This window comes from Carassius gibelio, chromosome B15 (assembly GCF_023724105.1).
Source record: "Carassius gibelio isolate Cgi1373 ecotype wild population from Czech Republic chromosome B15, carGib1.2-hapl.c, whole genome shotgun sequence".
Classification (NCBI taxonomy): Eukaryota; Metazoa; Chordata; class Actinopteri; order Cypriniformes; family Cyprinidae; genus Carassius; species Carassius gibelio.
The window spans coordinates 8,421,001-8,438,798 of NC_068410.1; the positions used below are offsets into that span (position 1 = coordinate 8,421,001).

Here is a 17,798-nt window from a genome sequence, read left to right on the forward strand (position 1 = left end):
TCTGTGAAGTGCATAATTTTAAGCCTTACTGGAAACATCAGCCAAACAGCAGGATGCCAGAATAGTTGGCTGTCTGAGTTTGTGTGTGTGTGTGTGTGTGTGTGTGTGTGTGTGTGTGTATGTGTGTGTGTGTGTGTGTGTGTGTGTGTGTGTGGATGGAGCTTTCTTTGTGCATTTATGGTATTTCTCAGTAAGAACGCTTATCTCTCAGGGTTATTCAAAAATACCATTGGTTGAAATTGGTCTCAACTAAATTATCATTTATCATAAATGATTTTACACTGGCATTTGTTGATTGAAATTAAAAAAGCATTAAAAATTTTAATATAAAAGGCAATAACTCTTTGTATCCCCTATATTTAATAAACACTTGCTTTTATAATTTACCATGCAGCCATTATTGTATTTCACACAAGTTTCGATGCATTGATCAAATAAAATATAAAGATATGGTTTGTAAAGACCATTGTTGAGTGTATTATCTTCATTCATGTCTCTCTCTCTCTCTCTCTCTCTCTCTCTCTCTCTCTCTCCAACACCTGCTCTCTTCTCTCACATCCTTTGGCAGCTGCACAAAAAGATGTGCACATCTTATCAGTCAATAAAACCCATCACATGTGTGAAATGCAGCTATAGTCCCAAGAAACATTTGACCTAAATAACTGACATACCTGATTTAGTGTCTCATTTTGGGGGTATCATACACCTTAACTGAAATAGAACAATACAGGACTATTTGAATGACATAGATTATATCACTATGGGGGTTTTACATTTTATTTCATTTATTTATTTATTTTATGCAGAAGAATCCAAATGTATATATATTTAGATTTAAATAGGCTTGTATGTGGAAAAATATTTATTTTGTATCAACAGGGTGGCTTTTTTCTTTCCAATGTTACAGCATTGTAAGTTTAAAATATTTAATTTACAAAATAATAATAATGATAATAATAATTTAGTCCAGCTGATTATCTTTGCATTTTTTTCTTCTTTTTCTTTTACCACAGTGAAGTTCATGATTTTCTTTTTCACCACCAGAGAGAGCTGGCACAATGCACAGCGCCTATCATTCAAATCAGACCATTATAGAAAGGAAAAGGCCTTTGCATTATCTAACCATTTGATCTTTTGTTTTATTTCATTTCTGCTTTCTCACATTTTTTTCACTTTATTTGATGCTGCCAAAGCTAACAGCATTGCCTCAACATAAAAAAGCACCAGGAAATGTTTATTTTATATATTTATTTACTTTATTTTATCTATTTATTTATTTATTTGAATATTTAATGAAAGTGAAGAACAAAAAACTTTCTGACCAAGTCAGTTTGATTGCCTTTGCTCTTATGAAGTGAAGCATTCTCCTTTCCAGTGCAGACTGTGAGCCAGGATCAATTAAGAAGGCTACACTGAGGTAATAAGATGTATGACTGGATGAGTCGCTTTTATTCTTTCAGTTTTTCTAGGGAAAAAAGTACACGAAGCCATATAATAAATAAAAATAGATATGCCTACTAGTTATTTTAAAGGAAGGAATGCTAAAACGGCTTGCCATAATATGCCACAACAAGTTATTCCTTCTGAATTCATGCAGATCTGTCCCCACTTGCCTTTGTGTGACACTGTTTGCGACCAATCAGACCACTCTGGACGCATTCCATCGTAAACGTCAGCCAATGGCGTGAGAGCGGGGCGTGATTTCCCTCGCACGGCTCCGCGAGGCATGAAGTTTATTCGGAGTGCGAGCTGGTCAGAGAGAATGATGCACCTTTGCGTGGATGCGAATGGGCGATATTTCTGTTGTGCGCTTTAACTTTCTCCACTTTCTCATCTAGCCACGGATTGTGCCGAACGTGTTGTAGTAATTCTGGCTCGCATCACAAATGGCTCGAAGTATTACAGAGCAGCGGCAACGTAGAGCGTTTCATGTGCACTTGTTTCTCTTTATACTGACTTTGTTTCGCGATGCATCTGCACAGGGATTTGAGAGTTTGGGATTAACGTACGGTTTAAGATCTGAACTTTCAGAGGATGCTATTCTTGTTGCCAATAATGGAATACGGGTTCCTTTCGGTAGATCTGTCTATATTGATCCAATCAATGACCTGGTTACCCAAGTTCAGCCCGGAGACAAGTGCATCATAACAGTTCTGGATAATGACCCGCTGTCACAGAGACCGGGACAGCTGTCCCCGAAAAAGTTTCCTTGTGAATTTGGTCCCAATGATGTAAAATACTCGCATTTCGGATCCAGGAGCCCTTCAAAAGACAGAGTAAGACTTCAGCTCAGATATGATACTCAGACTGATACGGTCATCATTCCCTTTATGATGGAAGTTGAGGTGATTTTCACTCAGCTTGAGATTCTCACCAAACACATGCCTGTAACTGTAGAGAAACTGCTTGGAATGAGTAATCCTATTGATAAGAAAATCCTGGAGTTTACGTATGATAGAAATGCTCATTTATGTAAAGTTACATCTTTGGCCAGTGGCAGCTCATTACCCAGGTATGGAAAGCTGATTGATAATGGAAAATTGGGGAAACCTGTGGGTTGTGATGAATTTGTCAGGATGGACATTCGCTATCAGCACACTTTTGCACATCGTTCTCCAAACCGAGATTATATTCCGATGTATTTAGAGTTACAAGACAAAGAAGCAAATGTACTGAAGCAAGAGTTTTTCCAAATTGTGGTGCTTATAAAAGAGGGTGAGGAAAACACAGCTCCTAAACCGAGTTTTGTGGCAATGATGATGATGGAAGTTGACCAGTTTGTAATGACTGCTATAACCTACGATATGCTTGCCGCTGAGGATGTGGAATCTAATCCTGATGATTTAATCTTCAACATCACTTCCCCGCTGTCCTTTGAGGAGGGCTACATTGTGAGCACGGATGACCGGAATTTGCCCATCACGTCGTTTTATCAAGCAGACCTGAAAGATCTTAAAATAGCCTATAAGCCTCCATCTGTGGATTCGGATGTGGAGAGAATTTTCCAAATTGAATTTGAAGTTGTAGACACTGAGGGGGCTATATCAGATCCCTTTGCATTTATGATAGTGGTTAAGCCTATGAACACTCTAGCACCGGTCGTGACCCGTAACACTGGCCAACTGCTTTATGAGGGTCAGTCCAGGCCACTGTCCAGCTCACAAAACCTACAAATTAGTGACGAGGACAATTTAGACAATGTCCAAATCACAGTTATTAATGGACTTCGCCATGGAGAGCTCACCGTTCTGGGGTCCAGGCGAAAATTCTTCACCCCAGCAGATCTTGATGTAGGGAGCGTCATCTACCAGCATGATGGCAGCGATACATACAGCGATAATATAATTTTCAGAATGACAGATGGAAAAAATGAAGTTGAGTTTTTATTTCCCATTACAGTGGTGCCAACTGATGATGAACCTCCCATAATCAATGCCAACACAGGCTTAGTTTTGTTTAAAAACCAAATGATGCCCATTTCTCCTTTAATGCTTAGTGCAGCAGACATAGACTCTGAGGATTCAACTATTAAGTTCATCATGGTGCCTCCCTACTCTACTATTGGAGAAGTCATACTTCGTCAATCAGATGCACCGGAGGATCCATCCACATGGAGGTTCAATTCCGTGGATGAGATGTATGAAAAAGTAGTGACAGAATGGTTCCAGCAGGACATCACAGAAGGCAAGCTGTTTTACAGGCATATTGGACCACATAATACAAAGACCATCATGGACCAGTTTGTTTTCCGTGTGCAAGATGACAACGACCCACCGAACCAATCAGGTGAGAACTCTTTCATCATCAAAGTTCTCCCCATTGATGATATCCCCCCAGAGCTCTATCCTGGGACCACTCTTCAAGTGACCGTTCATGAGTACCAACTCACCTATTTCCAAAAAAAGTTATTGCGCTACACAGACTTAGACTCAGAAGACAGAGACTTGAAATACACAATTACCCAGCCACCCACTGACACAGATCAGAACAGCCCTGGCATTCTAGGAAGCATCGTTTTAACTGAGAGTCCAAACTCAGAAGTCACCGAGTTCACTCAGGCGCAGATAAATCATCACAAGATAGCCTACAGACCTCCTGATCTAGAGCTTGGAATAACCCCGCATGTGGTGCAGTTCCATTACAAAGTTGAGGACACGGCGGGAAACAGCGTCAATGGAGTTTTCACTATATTTTTACAGCCGGTTGACAACAAGCCTCCCCAGATCACCAACACAGGCTTTACCATTCAAGAACGAGGGGCACACGTCATCACACGCGCCGAGCTGGACACCACAGATGCCGACACCGACAGCTCACAGATTCTGTTTACAATCACCCAGCCTCCAAAGCACGGCCAGGTTAAGTACACATTCACTGATATGACTAAAGGGAAGTCATTCAATTTGGATGATATATCTAATGGCAGAATATCTTACATTCATAATGGTGATGAGTCAACCAGCGATTTCTTCCAGCTGGATGTCAGTGACGGTGTCCACGTTGTCACAATCACGGTTAGGATCAACGTAAAGCCTATTGATGACGAAGCACCAACCATCAACCTTCCAGAGGGCACTATCGGTTCTTACATAGATGTACTGGAGAACGGAGTGACTGAGATCACTACCAACGTCATTCAGGGTCGGGACGAGGACACTGATGACCTCAGGCTGACCTTTATCGTAGAAGATCCCCCAGTGTTTGGTGAAATATTAGTGAATGGTGTGCCCTCCAATAGGTTCACTCAAGCAGACATCATTAGTGGCTTGGTAGTATATGCCCATAATAGTGGAGAAATTGGTTTGACAACAAAACATGACTTCTTTAATCTTACACTTACTGACATGTCTGATGAATGGACAGTTGGGGGAAATAAAATCAAAGGGGTTCGTGTGCAGGTCACCATTTTGCCTTTGGACAGTCAGGCCCCTGAGGTCTTTGTGGGCCCTCAATTCATTGTCGTAGAAGGTGAGAAAAGTGTTATAGAAATTTTGCATATTAGTGCTAATGACATTGACAGCCCTAATGATGATCTACTTTGCACAATTATTGTGCAGCCCACCTCAGGCTACATAGAAAACATCTCCCCTGCACCAGGATCTGAAAAATCCAGATCTGGGATGGCTATTAGTGCTTTCACGATTAAAAACATTCGGGAAAACCACATTTATTATGTGCAAAGTATTCATAAAGGTGTCGAGCCAGTCGAGGACAGGTTTACTTTCAGGTGTTCAGATGGGATAAACTTTTCAGAGAGACACTTTTTCCCAATCGTGATAATCCCATGCAATGATGAAAAGCCAGAGATCCATATGAGAGAGTTTGTTGTGATGGAAGGCATGAACATTGTGATTGACACTCCAATATTAAACGGGGCTGATGCTGATGTTCCAGCGGATGAGCTCACGTTTATCATTTCAAAACCTCCGAAACATGGATATATCCTCAATCAGTTAACCTCAGGCACCATTCCTGTGACAAACTTCACTCTTGATCAGATACGAGAGGCTTCAAGTATTGTCTACGAGCATGATGATTCAGAAACCACAGAGGATAGTTTTGATGTTCTGCTTACTGATGGGAAATTCATAGTGGAGAAAACCGTCATGATTATGATAATTTTGGTTGATGATGAAACACCAAGGATGGCGATTAATGATGGCCTTGAAATAGAAGTAGGAGAGGTCAAAATAATCAACAATAATGTTTTAAAAGCCACCGATCTGGATACAGAAGACAGCATTCTGACCTACATCATCCGTTATGGTCCAAATCAAGGGTTTTTACAAAAGCGAACACAATTTGGAACATTTGAAAACATAACCGTTGGAATGAACTTCACACAAAATGAGATCGACCAAGATATGATCATGTACATTCACAATGGACAAGAGGGAGTTCGGGACCTTATCAAATTTGATGTCACTGATGGCATTAACCCTTTGATTGACAGGTACTTCTATGTAACTGTGGGTGGGATAGACATGGTGTTCCCTGATGTGATCAGCAAAGGTGTTTCTCTGAAAGAAGGAGGAAGGGTCACTCTAACCACTGACCTGCTCAGCACTAGTGATCATAACAGCCCTGATGAACACTTGGTGTTCACTATCACACGTGCCCCTATACGAGGACACTTAGAGTGCACTGATGTTCCAGGGATGCCCATTAGTTTGTTCACTCAGCTTCAACTAGCTGGGAATAAAATCTACTACATCCATACTGCTGATGATGAGGTAAAGATGGACAGCTTTGAGTTTGAAGTGACCGATGGTTACAATCCTGTCTTCCGCACCTTCCGTGTGTCCATTACGGATGTGGACAACAAAAAGCCTGTGGTCACAATTCATGGACTTGTCGTTAATGAAGGTGAAAATAAGTTAATCACTCCTTTTGAGTTGACAGTGGAGGACCGTGATACTGTCGATCACCTTTTAAAGTTTACAATCACCCAGGTTCCTGTACATGGCAAGTTGCTGTTTAACAATACCCGTCCTGTCACATCTTTCACCAAGCAGGATCTGAATGAAAACATGATACGTTATAAACACGATGGAACCGAGTCTGCTTCCGACAGCTTCTCATTTACTGTTACCGATGGAACTCACACAGACTTTTATGTGTTCCCTGACACAGTTTATGCAACTCGCAAACCCCAGATGATGAAAATAAGAATTTATCCAGTGGACAATGGAGTTCCACAGGTTGTGACTAATAAGGGTGGTACCACATTAAGGATTCTCCCTACTGGTCACCTTGGGTTCCTTATCACTAGTAAAATACTAAAGGCAGAGGACAGAGACAGCCTTCATGGAGCAGTGACTTTTAAAATTACTGTGGCCGCTGAGCATGGCTACCTCATTGACTTGGGGAAAGGGAATGCCACTATCACCACATTCACCCAAGGTAAGTTGTATTATGTCAGTTTAATAGAATATTCTGTGTTTATTAAAAAAAATTTTCAAATGAATTAGTGGTACTGGTAGATTAATACTTAGTGTGTTGGCATAGTATATGAAAAAATATTGGGCTAACATAAATGTGAGAATACTGTATTAAATGGATAGCTCATGCAAAAATAAAAATACTGTGATTATTTATTCACCCCCATGTCATTCCATAAAGGACTTTCTTTCTTTAATGCACAAAAGGTGATATTTTTGAAGAATATCTTGATTACTCATTTGCATACAATAAAAGTGTCTGTCAATGCCTGCTTGAAAAGAAATCAATAATCAATCAATACAAATATGATTAAAGTTGTTTGTCATCTGATCACCCAGCCTGACCAGAAGCAAAGTTCCTAGGACTAGGAGACTGACAAACAAGCTTCGGTTGTTTTATTTATTTATTTATTTTATTTTGTTCGGCAGGGCAGTTACAAAAAAAAAAAAAAAAAAAAAAATATCAAAAAAGTATTCTGTACACTGGTTTAGTTTGTCTCTTGACAAAATTACGTAAATGACAATAGTCTGAGTTTTGAGAGCTAGTGCAGATGGGACAATTTCTTTTTAGTGAAAAAGTAAGTCTGTTCATCACAGAAACATATATAAAGTGCTTTTTCCATTTTGGAACCGGACGGGATCTTTCATTATTATTTTATGGAGAGGAATATCCAGGATGGGAGGGTGAATAAATTACAGCAATTTTCATTTTTGTGCGAGCTGTTTTAAGATTCTAAATAATAAGTCTTATTCTAAATAGTCTTATAAAGGAATATTTCTGCTGAAATAATGAAAGGTATTCTGGAAAAGTGCAAATATTGTGACACAATGCACACAAAACGTTTTTGCCTTCAAAAAAGACCAGTATAGTACTCATGGGTAAAATAAGTCTTTTTCACCAACGGAGAGTGCAAAGCAAATAGCTGTTATTGTCATAGAATGATAGTAAAGGCCCAAGCTCTCAAGCCTTAGTATAGTTGTAAAAAATGTGTAAATGTCAAAACTAGCAGGGGACATGCTCAACTTGCCACTGTGCTTCCCCTTTCTAAACAAGCTCCTTTTTTAGGATTCTCTTTGAATATTTCAAGGGAATTTCACACAGTTGGGGGTGGGGGGTGGGCTACTGACAGTAAATAAAGTTGCTGCTCCCTTGTGGGCATTTGAAAATGATGGGCTTACATTTTTATGAGCTGGCCGCTTTGAAGAGAAATGTTTTGACATCAAATATTGAAGATTGGCTGGCACTGTGGTAACACCCTCTCAGAAAAACCCACGTACATGAAATGCACTCCAAAGTCTGAGCACAAGAAAGGGTGGTGGAGAAATTAATAGATGGGTGCCAGTTGGAGACCTGCTGCTCTTTGTGGCTCCTTTCAGTCAGAAGGGAATTGATGTGTCACGGCTTCAGTGCTTCATATTTCTTTCAGTCTAAATTAAACACTGCCCAATTGATAAATCTCAGACATAATGCGGTTTGGTGCCTGCAGCTCTCTGTGAAGGAGCAGATGGGCAAAATGCCCTTATTTGAAAGTGCCTTTCAATCTGGTTCATATAGAACCTGTCCCAAATGGCACCCTCCTCCTCCTCAGAGTTTGACACTTTGACACATGCGCTGTTGGTAATGGTTCCTGTGGAGTTCAAGTGGGCCATCTGGGTCAGGGCTACACTTTTAGGACAAAATAGCAACAATTGTACATTTAGGGGAGTGTCTTTGTGCCTTCTCTACCCCATGGTGCGCATTACTACCTTAAAAGCAGTTCTGGGGAAAGTTACTTGAAGTAATTTGTTACAGTACTGGGTTACTCCAAAAAAAGTAACCAATTACATTAGTTATTTAGAGTTTATGGAAGTAATGCATTACGTTACTTTTTGTCATCTGGGCTAGGCTTGCGTTTTTTTTTTTTAAAACAAGGGCAACTGTAAATGTAAACCAAAAGTGTAATTAATAAGCATCAGACTGAAGTAAGTGCCTCTGGTTTGCACCGCATTCCCAATTTCTCTCATCATGGGACAGGAGAGATGAAAAAGTAACTCAGATATTTTCTTTGTAAATTTAAAAGTAATGTGTTTCTTCACTAGTTACGTGAAATAAGTAATCTGATTGCGTAACTGGCGTTACTTGTAACGTGTTGCCCCCAACACTGCTTAAGAGTAATTGGAGTCCAGCAGCGACCCACAGTGAAATCTATTTATTTATTTATAGCTTTAGTTTAGTGCAATGATAGCACAATTGCCAATTTCTGAATTTTTAATACCACACACTTACCATTTTTTTCTTTACCAGTCCTAATTGGTCTTAAAATATACTGTATAGCTGCCTTCATATATTTGGATACTTCTGAAACAAATCTCTCTGGAGTACTTGATTTTGTTTGGTCATTCTGACAAAAAAAATAAAAAATAAAATGGATGTTGATTTAGTATTTTGTGCATCCCAACTTAATTTAGAATTTAATATAGTTTCAAAAGTAACTAATGCTTTGAATATTTTTCCTTCTTCAGCTGACATCAATGACATGCATATATGCTATGTGCTTCGAGACGGAGACAATGCCACAAGCGACACATTCCGCTTTTCCATCGAAGACAGTGGTAAGATTTTTCAACCTTATTGTTTTGGCCTCAGGATGTTTCAAATAAGACTAGTTGGATTACAGACGTGTGCATTCCTATCTGCATCATCCTTCATTTCTTCGTGTGCCCACCCATTGCTTGAGAAGGTGTTACTGTGCGAGAGCAATAACTAAAATCTGTGCACGCTAGTTCCTTCTGGGATGTCTTTTGATTGACACGTTGGCATATTGAACTGGAAAACTTGAATAGATCTTTGGTTGGGTTTTAATCATTTTATTGAAAAACATTTTTCAATCTCAAACTTTCTTTGATGGGTTGAGTGAAACTGGCCAATTACAAACCTGCCAAGTGCACTTGCAGAAAGCATTATTAAAGACTTATTGCTTGACTGCCAAAAGAATTTTAGCTGATATGTTAGAAACAAGTGCTCCACTTTGAAGATGACTTGCGTGATGAAATCTTTTGTCTATATTTAGCCACCATAATATCATTTTGAGATGGTGATTGATGACCACCATTGTCAGGCTAATTAGGTAATGCTAAATAAGTTTTATGATAGTTTTGTTTGAAATCCTGATAGATTAGATACATTTTTACAAAGATCAACTCCTTTCCCTTATTATTTGATTTTCTTGCAAATCTATCATCCTACTTGTCTTTCTTCCTTTCTTTTTGTATACATCCCACTTCAAAACATTAAAGGCTTCCGATTTTTACGTATGCAAATGCCAATCTCTTCTTTTAGTGGGAATTGTGTATGCTTTACATTTCAGAGACCCTTCTGACAGCCTGTTCATTGTTCTCCTACGCCATTTTATGATGGCACGGCTCTCTTTTCCCAGGAATATGAAAAAAATGCTCTCACCTCCCACTCCCAATCTTCTGCAGCCACAGTGGAATCATCTGGTGAAAACCAGTGTCATTTCACACGGTTCTGTATGAAAAATGTACTGGAGATAGATCATTTTTAAAGAGGATGGGACAAGACTAAATCAAAGTCTGAGAAGGTTAATTTGTTCATCTTTTTTATCATAAAAGCATTAGATGAAGACTGACTTGGTTTTTATGGATTTGGCAATCAAATGCTGTTGTTCTACGTGCATGCTAATTAGATTATTCATTCGCTAAGTCAATTGACTGGCACAAAGAGCCTGTGTCTAACAGAAGTTGGCACGAGATGTGTGTGTCTTCTGAAGTTTGGCAACTATACAATGGGATTCTGCAGAATGTTGTTGCATGCACTCCTTTCAGAAAGGGTTCAAGATGCCCTCATTGTGTCTTGTGGCACTTGTTTGTTTTCTAAATGAAGTTTTCTCTTTTTCAGTTGACTGCTTGTCAAATTATTAGGAATCGTGCGCTTCTTCAGTTATTAAGTCTCAAGACTGCATTTATTTGACCAAAAATACAGTAAAAACAGTAGTATTTAAAAATTGTGCCGCTTAATGTTTTGTGTGAAACCTGGTTAAATTTAAAAGAGACCAGCTTTTATTTGAAATCAGTTTAATACATCCTTGTAATTAAAGTAATAAATAAAGTAATTCATTTCTTAAAAAAAAAAGAGTACTAACCCCCAACATTTTGAAAAGTATCGTACATACATAAATGTTTGTATTAATTTTTGTGTATACTGTAACTAGGTACTGTAAGTTACCTTGATGTTTCTTTTTTTACATATTTCACATCTTTCAGTAGAACTTTTTTAGTGGCAAAATTGTAAATTTGTTCGAAATTATGCCTCAATTGAGGGACGTGGGTTATAAAAAGGAGCTTGATTTCCAAACGCCAAGAACTTCTGTTTGTATTCAGTGTGCAGCTTCTTAGAATGGTTTGCACCTCCTTAAATAGACAGAATTTGTCCTCACCCTCATGAAACATCCATGAAATGGACTTGATAAGATCTAGAGGCCCACTGGACCCTCATATGCCTCAAGTATGCCTTAACATTTACTCACTGGTGAGTGCTCATGTTCCTTACATGTTTAAAATTGTGCCCTCCAGGTGTGGTCACTTTTTCCCACCTATAGTGGAAGTTGTTACCTTAAACGTATTGGACATTTTCATTAACCATTCATTAGTCTTAGCGCCTACCCAATTCCCTACTCATTTGATTCATTTTGGGGCTTTTTCATACTGTCTAGCCGTGAAAGTACACATATTGGGATGCAGGGAGTGTTATTAGATATTTAACCTGACCCGGAGTCAGTTTTCAGAATTTAATTTGTGAATCGTGTGCTTACGAAACTCTAATACAGAATCATTGATAGCGTGGCTGCCAGGCTGCTGATGTTATTTGTAGGCATGAGAGCCACTGTGTGGCAGCCACACTAATTCCCCAGGTACCCCCTGCGGCTGTGTATCAGGCAGCCGTGCTGGATTGTGAGTGTTCAGACACAGCTGTATCCTGTCATGTTCCAGCAGCCAAAACCACTCTGCAGGTAGTGCCCTAATATTAAGAAAGAAAATGGAGATGAATGCATTTTTGTTGCTTGTAAAGATTAAGCATCGGTTTATATAATGTTTATTTAGACTAAGCCGAATAGTCAATTCAAGAAAATGCTTTTAGCTGTGTGGTCAGGTTTGTTTTATAAGGCAATAACTGGGTTTAAATATGTATCTGCCTCGTCAAATAAATATGTTTTAATCTCAGCCATGAGCTGGTTGGAAATTTAGCCCGTCGTACTGGAAAAACAACAACATCAGTTTTCCCTGTCAATTCGCTTGGGGGTTCGCTTTCAGAATTACAATAAGATTAGCCAAGTAAGTTACACATACAGGGAATTTGGCAACAAAGAACACATGGAATATGTAGTACTGTTGATATAACATTACATATGTATATACAGTACATATATGGGGTGTATATAAATTATATTATACAGAAGATGCACTATAGCCATTCATTGAGTTGAATTATACTTGAATGCTTATATGATCCAGTATTATTAGTAGTAGCATTTGACTTAAGTGTGATTTGATTTTAATTGTGAAAGAAATTTGTGGTTAAGTGGTTGACAATGTCAAAATTAATTTGTCGCCAATAACCTTTGTCCTTCTTCTACTCTAATGGAGGCCAAATTACAACAAGTTCAGTAATTCATCAACATCATTTAATGAAAGGAGTTGAAATTGCCCTTCAAATTAATGCTGTTAGTTGGCAGCAGATTCTTTAGTAGAGTTGTCCTAAAAGCGGAGTAAATGATTTGGCTCAGATTCCCAGTGAGAAATATAATTGGTCTCCCAGAGGATTATTAAGTTTGCAAACTTTGACACAGATATCAGCAGGTGGTTAATGAAGGATTCAAAGTTGATGATGGTTTTTGGATGATTCCAATTTCTTACTATTTGGGGAAGTGATTACATTGCCAAAAGCATGCCAGATGATGAATGCTTGAAGATGAAATTTTGATAAAGCTTTGTGCGTATGAGGCTAATGCAAATTCCATGTTCTTTGGCAAACTGGGATGCGAATGTTCTCCGCACTGATCCGTGAACAAAAAGTTTAGTTTGTGACCTAAAAACAGAACAGCAAAAACCTGAGGTGATTAAAAAAGCAGAGATATTATTCTTTTTGCTTCCAAATTAAGATGTTGATGCTCGGTTTTCTGAAAGCAAGTTTAAGAATGGCCTAGTTGGAATCTGAAATGCTTTGAGCACTCTTAGACAGTCGGAAGGATTTTAAAGTATAAATGTGTTTGAATTGGATCGCAAGATTTCCATATTAACATATGGAATTCTTTTCTAAATGTTTTCATTGTGATGTTAGTGTTTGAGTTGCTTGCGGGTGTGATGAATTGCTGAGTCCTTGCACAGATATGGAAGCTTTAGCCTAAGTTCTGCCAGGAAGACTCAATCAGTTCGTCACTAATTACCTTCATCATTATCCAATCACGTCTTTATACTCCTGTATAAAAGATCGTACTTACACATGTTTGAGTTCGCAGATGCCAACGCGACAACAACCTCCACCCTCCCCACCACCACCAGGATGGTCCTGTCCTTTCCTTCCAGGGGGGGGTCTGCTGCGCCCCTGCCTTCGTCTTCAGGCAGGAAATGCAGATTCGCTACCCTCGGATTACGAACCATGGACGGGGCCTTCCGCCAAAGAAATTTATAATTGTGCTCGCTGAGCTGTCAATAAATGTATGCTTCGTACATTCTTCTATCTCCCGAGTCTTTCTGGTAGAACTGTCAAGGGACTGATGATGGTCTTGTTGCGCCGTGATTTATTTTAGCTTCAAAAATGCTCACAGCCTTCAGTGAGAATAGAGGAAACATTGTTGTGACTAGGTGGTTCTGATTTGATCAAAAGTGCTAAGAAAAAAAAAAGGTTTGAGAAGCACCGTTCTGCCTTTTTCAATTCCCTCTGGAGTTATTCAATACAGTTTCAGACGAAAACTGCTCAACAAAGAACAGATGAGTATGACTTGTCATGTTGCCAAATAAACTTGGAAAATAGCACACTTACCTGAAGGCACCTCGTGAAATCCTCAGTGAAGTTTTGTGAAATGTTTGTCTGGCCTCTCAAATAGTCTAGTGGCTCATTTAATGTTGAGTCAGGCAACAAAATCTTGACTTTGCTCTGACCTTCTAATTTTTGAGAAATAATACTCTCTTTTCATCAGGCACAATAATCTTTACCACACCTTTGCATTTGTTTGAATAAAGGAAGCTGCTAAGCTGCATTTTTATTTTTTTATGGTATTAAGCCATTGAATTGGAGGCAAAAGTGGCGGTAATTTGTGAGACCTGCCAGGTTGCTGATTTGAGATGAACTGAGAGTGGTTCCTTGTGCTTCAGAAAACTCTCACCTTTGTCTGTACAGCTTTCCCTCACCACTGGTCAAGCTATGGAGACTGTGTGGATAAAGATACAGTACCTTGTCTGGTTTTTGTTTTGTAGATGGACATAGAGGCCCAGGGGCCATTTTTTGGCATGTTTGCTCACTTCATTGTTCTGTGCAGCCACCTTAACCCCTCCCTTTCATTTTGCCCTCTGATTCTGCTCCTCCTTCCCGGTAAATTGAGCTTGCCTGAGCACACACAAGTTCTAGCACTGCCTGTGGGTTGTTTGTGGAGCTTTAGAAGAGCTGTCTGCCTCCAACCTCTAATCCACTCAGTCAGTCAGCGGAGGAGACGTCCCCACTGACAGATTCCCGCCTGCACCTTGCTCTTTGTTTTCAATTCCTGCCTTTTCTTACTCTCTCTCTCTCTTTCTCATTCTCACTTTACCTTCTTGTTAGTCTCTGTTCTTCCACCTCTTGTGTCCATGGAGGCTTGTTTTCTCAATTTGTGTAGAGGAATACACACATCGAGTATGAATTAATTTTGCATCTTTTCATGTTTATTTGATCCTGGGATTTGCGGTGGATTGATTTTATATATATATATATATATATATATATATATATATATATATATATATATATATATATATATATATATATATATATATATATATATATGTGTGTGTGTGTGTATGTCTATCCACTCTCGAAATTCAGTCTGTGCAGTATAATTGTTAACTGTTTTCTTTACATGTCAGAATTCTTTTTTCGAGACAAAGACGACAAAGAATCCAACAATACAACCAGTTTGCATGGATGCTTCCTCAACTCATATAACTAAACTTTTATAGTGAGAAAATATATGACCCACAAACTTTAAAAAAATAAAGTTCTACTATAAGCGAAAAACTTCGCTACAAATATTTTGCTCATGTTCAGATTTGTTTCACCAATTCATCAGTTTGACCAACAAAAATCTGCTTGGTTTGCAAGATACTTCTGCTTGGTTTATCTGTTAACAACAGACAACAATCATTGCCAATGAAATCTGAATGCATCTTTAGTTTGCAAGTATTACCGTAAAACCACAAAACACATTGGGGTAAATTCACCGAACAGAGCAGTGGATTTTTTTATTGTTAAAGGGAATGTTCAAGTCACGTAGCCTTGCAAATCCATACACAAGCATTGATCGCTCAACACAAAACTTTTGTGTTCATTCATAGCCATTGACAGTGGAGGGTTTCTTTCCAGCTCATCTCTGAAGCACAACCTCTCTCCGATCTCAGGTTAGCTGAAGGATTATGTTTCACCACATGCCATGAGGTGCTACGAAGACAACAAGCTCATACATGCACCGTTCAGGTCAAAGAGTCTCTAACAGCCTTTATCCTTCATCTTCACAGCACAGGATGTGCATAGATCAGCATATTTTTTTCCACTCTCTCATCTGTTCACATTCCATTATTAATGAAAATACCACCTTTGGCTTGAATGCTGCTTTAGCGGTGGTACAGATCCTCCAGCGATTAGAGCAAAGTCCTTCATAATTACAGGTTAAGCACAATCATAAATCGCTGCAACCTATTTCAGGCCATAAACAAAAGCATGCTGTTTGGCACATTTCATTGACGGCAGGCTGTGTAAGTAGTGATTTTGACTTTATAGACACGGATTCACATAAACCATCTGGTCTCGGATTATAGACCATACAGGTAACATCTGCTGCCCACAAGGGTGTCATTATTATTTACCTGGATTGACGCATTGTTGAAGAAAATAAAATGTGAAGTGGTTTGTTTTGAATATCTCTTCAGCTTCCATATCCACTATCTGGAAACATACAGAAGGCTCTGGAAATATAGGAGTTACTGTACACTTGTTGCCATTACAGATGCTTCCTCGTCCTCCTCTGCACACTTGTTCTGCACAGCAGTACCTTCAGTACTCTTGAGTGGGAGTTATGTTTCTCAGCAGCGTAGCTTGCTTACAAATACATGAGGTTAGCGGGTCATGAGAGCACAGCTTGTACTCCATTGCCATCTGTATCTGTTCTTTTGCCTGTCCGTGAATTGAATGCTTTAACACTGGGGTTTGTGTTGTGCATCTCAAGTAGGAACTGTAAAAATAGGGTAACTGTCACTGTACTGTTGATTGTTAGCTTTCTATAGCTGGCAGACCTGGTTTTGTTAACGCCACAATAAATTGGTACCATATCAGCTATTTGATAGATATTAGAGATATTGTTTAATTTGGCGGTATTGGTTAAGATTGATTTAGTGATTATTCATGCCCCCCCCCCCCCCCCCAATCTTATAATTGGACTAACTTTGCATTATTTAGCAATCTTAATCTTTTATCTTTAACATTGATATTGTATGTTCATAATGTACGTGATAATGTTGTGATACCTTATTTAACTTAAACACTCTGAGAAAATAGTTACAACGCTGTCACTGGGGCAATATCCTAAGGTACAAAAGCTAAAAGGTACATGTTTGTACCTCATTTATCTCTAAAGAAGGTACAGTTGAGAATAGGGGTGTTATTCTTTGTCATATTGTGCCCTAGAGCAAGCATTTAACCCTAGGATTCTCTAAGATGAGACTTTCTGGAGACTGGAATGGATTGTAAATCACTTCAAATCCAAATAACTAAAACTGTCAGTTGACAAAAGGGAGTTTAAATGAACTTGATATGGTAACTAAATTCGGATGGTCTTCCTGGTCAAATTCTAGCTGTGAAGTCAACAAGATGTCAACCTTAATCCTTTCTCTGTATATCGTCTTTGTACTGAAATAGTGTTTTAGGGTCTCTGCCGGGGTTTGCGTGCCCGACACACATTATCCCCATTCTGTCCAGACTTGCCCCGCCGGATCATTCAGAGTGTCGTCATTCCCTCCCTCAGGATGTTGCTCTTGTATTGGAGGGTTTGAAGACGAGTTTTTACCAGGCTGCACATTCCTTTCCAAAATCAAAGTTTACAGAAAACCAGCTATTAAACTGGGTCAGTTTTTCCATGCCAGTGCACCTCAAGACCTGTTCTGCTGAGAAAACTGGATATTTAAATATGGAGTAGGGCTTTGAAGTATACATATATATGCTTTATCATATTTGACCATGGACCACAAAACCAGTGGTGTCTTAAAGGTACAATTTGTAAGATATCTGAAGTAAAATATCAAAAAAACACTAGGCTAGTGTTATATATTTTGTCCAGCTGAAGAAACTGAAAAAAGCACAAATATCAGGGCATGACAAAACTTCCCCAGGCCCCAAAAGACTCCAGAGGGTTAAGTGTTCCTTTTTTTTTTTTCAAAATTGAGATTTATACATCATGTGAAAGCTGAATGAATAAGTTTTCCAATGGATGTATGGTTTATTAGGATCAGACAGTATTTGGCCGAGATACACCTATTTGAAAATCTGGAATCTGAGAGTCCAAAAAAGTCAAAATACTGAGAAAATCGCTTTTTAAATTGTCCATATGAATTCTTAGC

The 17,798-nt window shown here is 38.9% G+C and overlaps 1 protein-coding gene across 1 annotated transcript in view; it reads left to right on the plus strand.

Annotated features, from left to right (window-relative positions):
* Positions 1-1,726: 1,726 nt before the first annotated feature.
* Positions 1,727-17,798, plus strand: part of LOC127973078 (FRAS1-related extracellular matrix protein 2-like) — a 64,690-nt gene continuing 48,618 nt past the window's right edge. The window contains exons 1-2 of the mRNA XM_052577111.1: positions 1,727-6,903; positions 9,444-9,533. Of these exons, the coding sequence (XP_052433071.1) occupies positions 1,887-6,903; positions 9,444-9,533 (5,107 nt within the window). The 5' untranslated portion in view covers positions 1,727-1,886. The remainder of the gene's footprint in view (positions 6,904-9,443; positions 9,534-17,798) is intronic.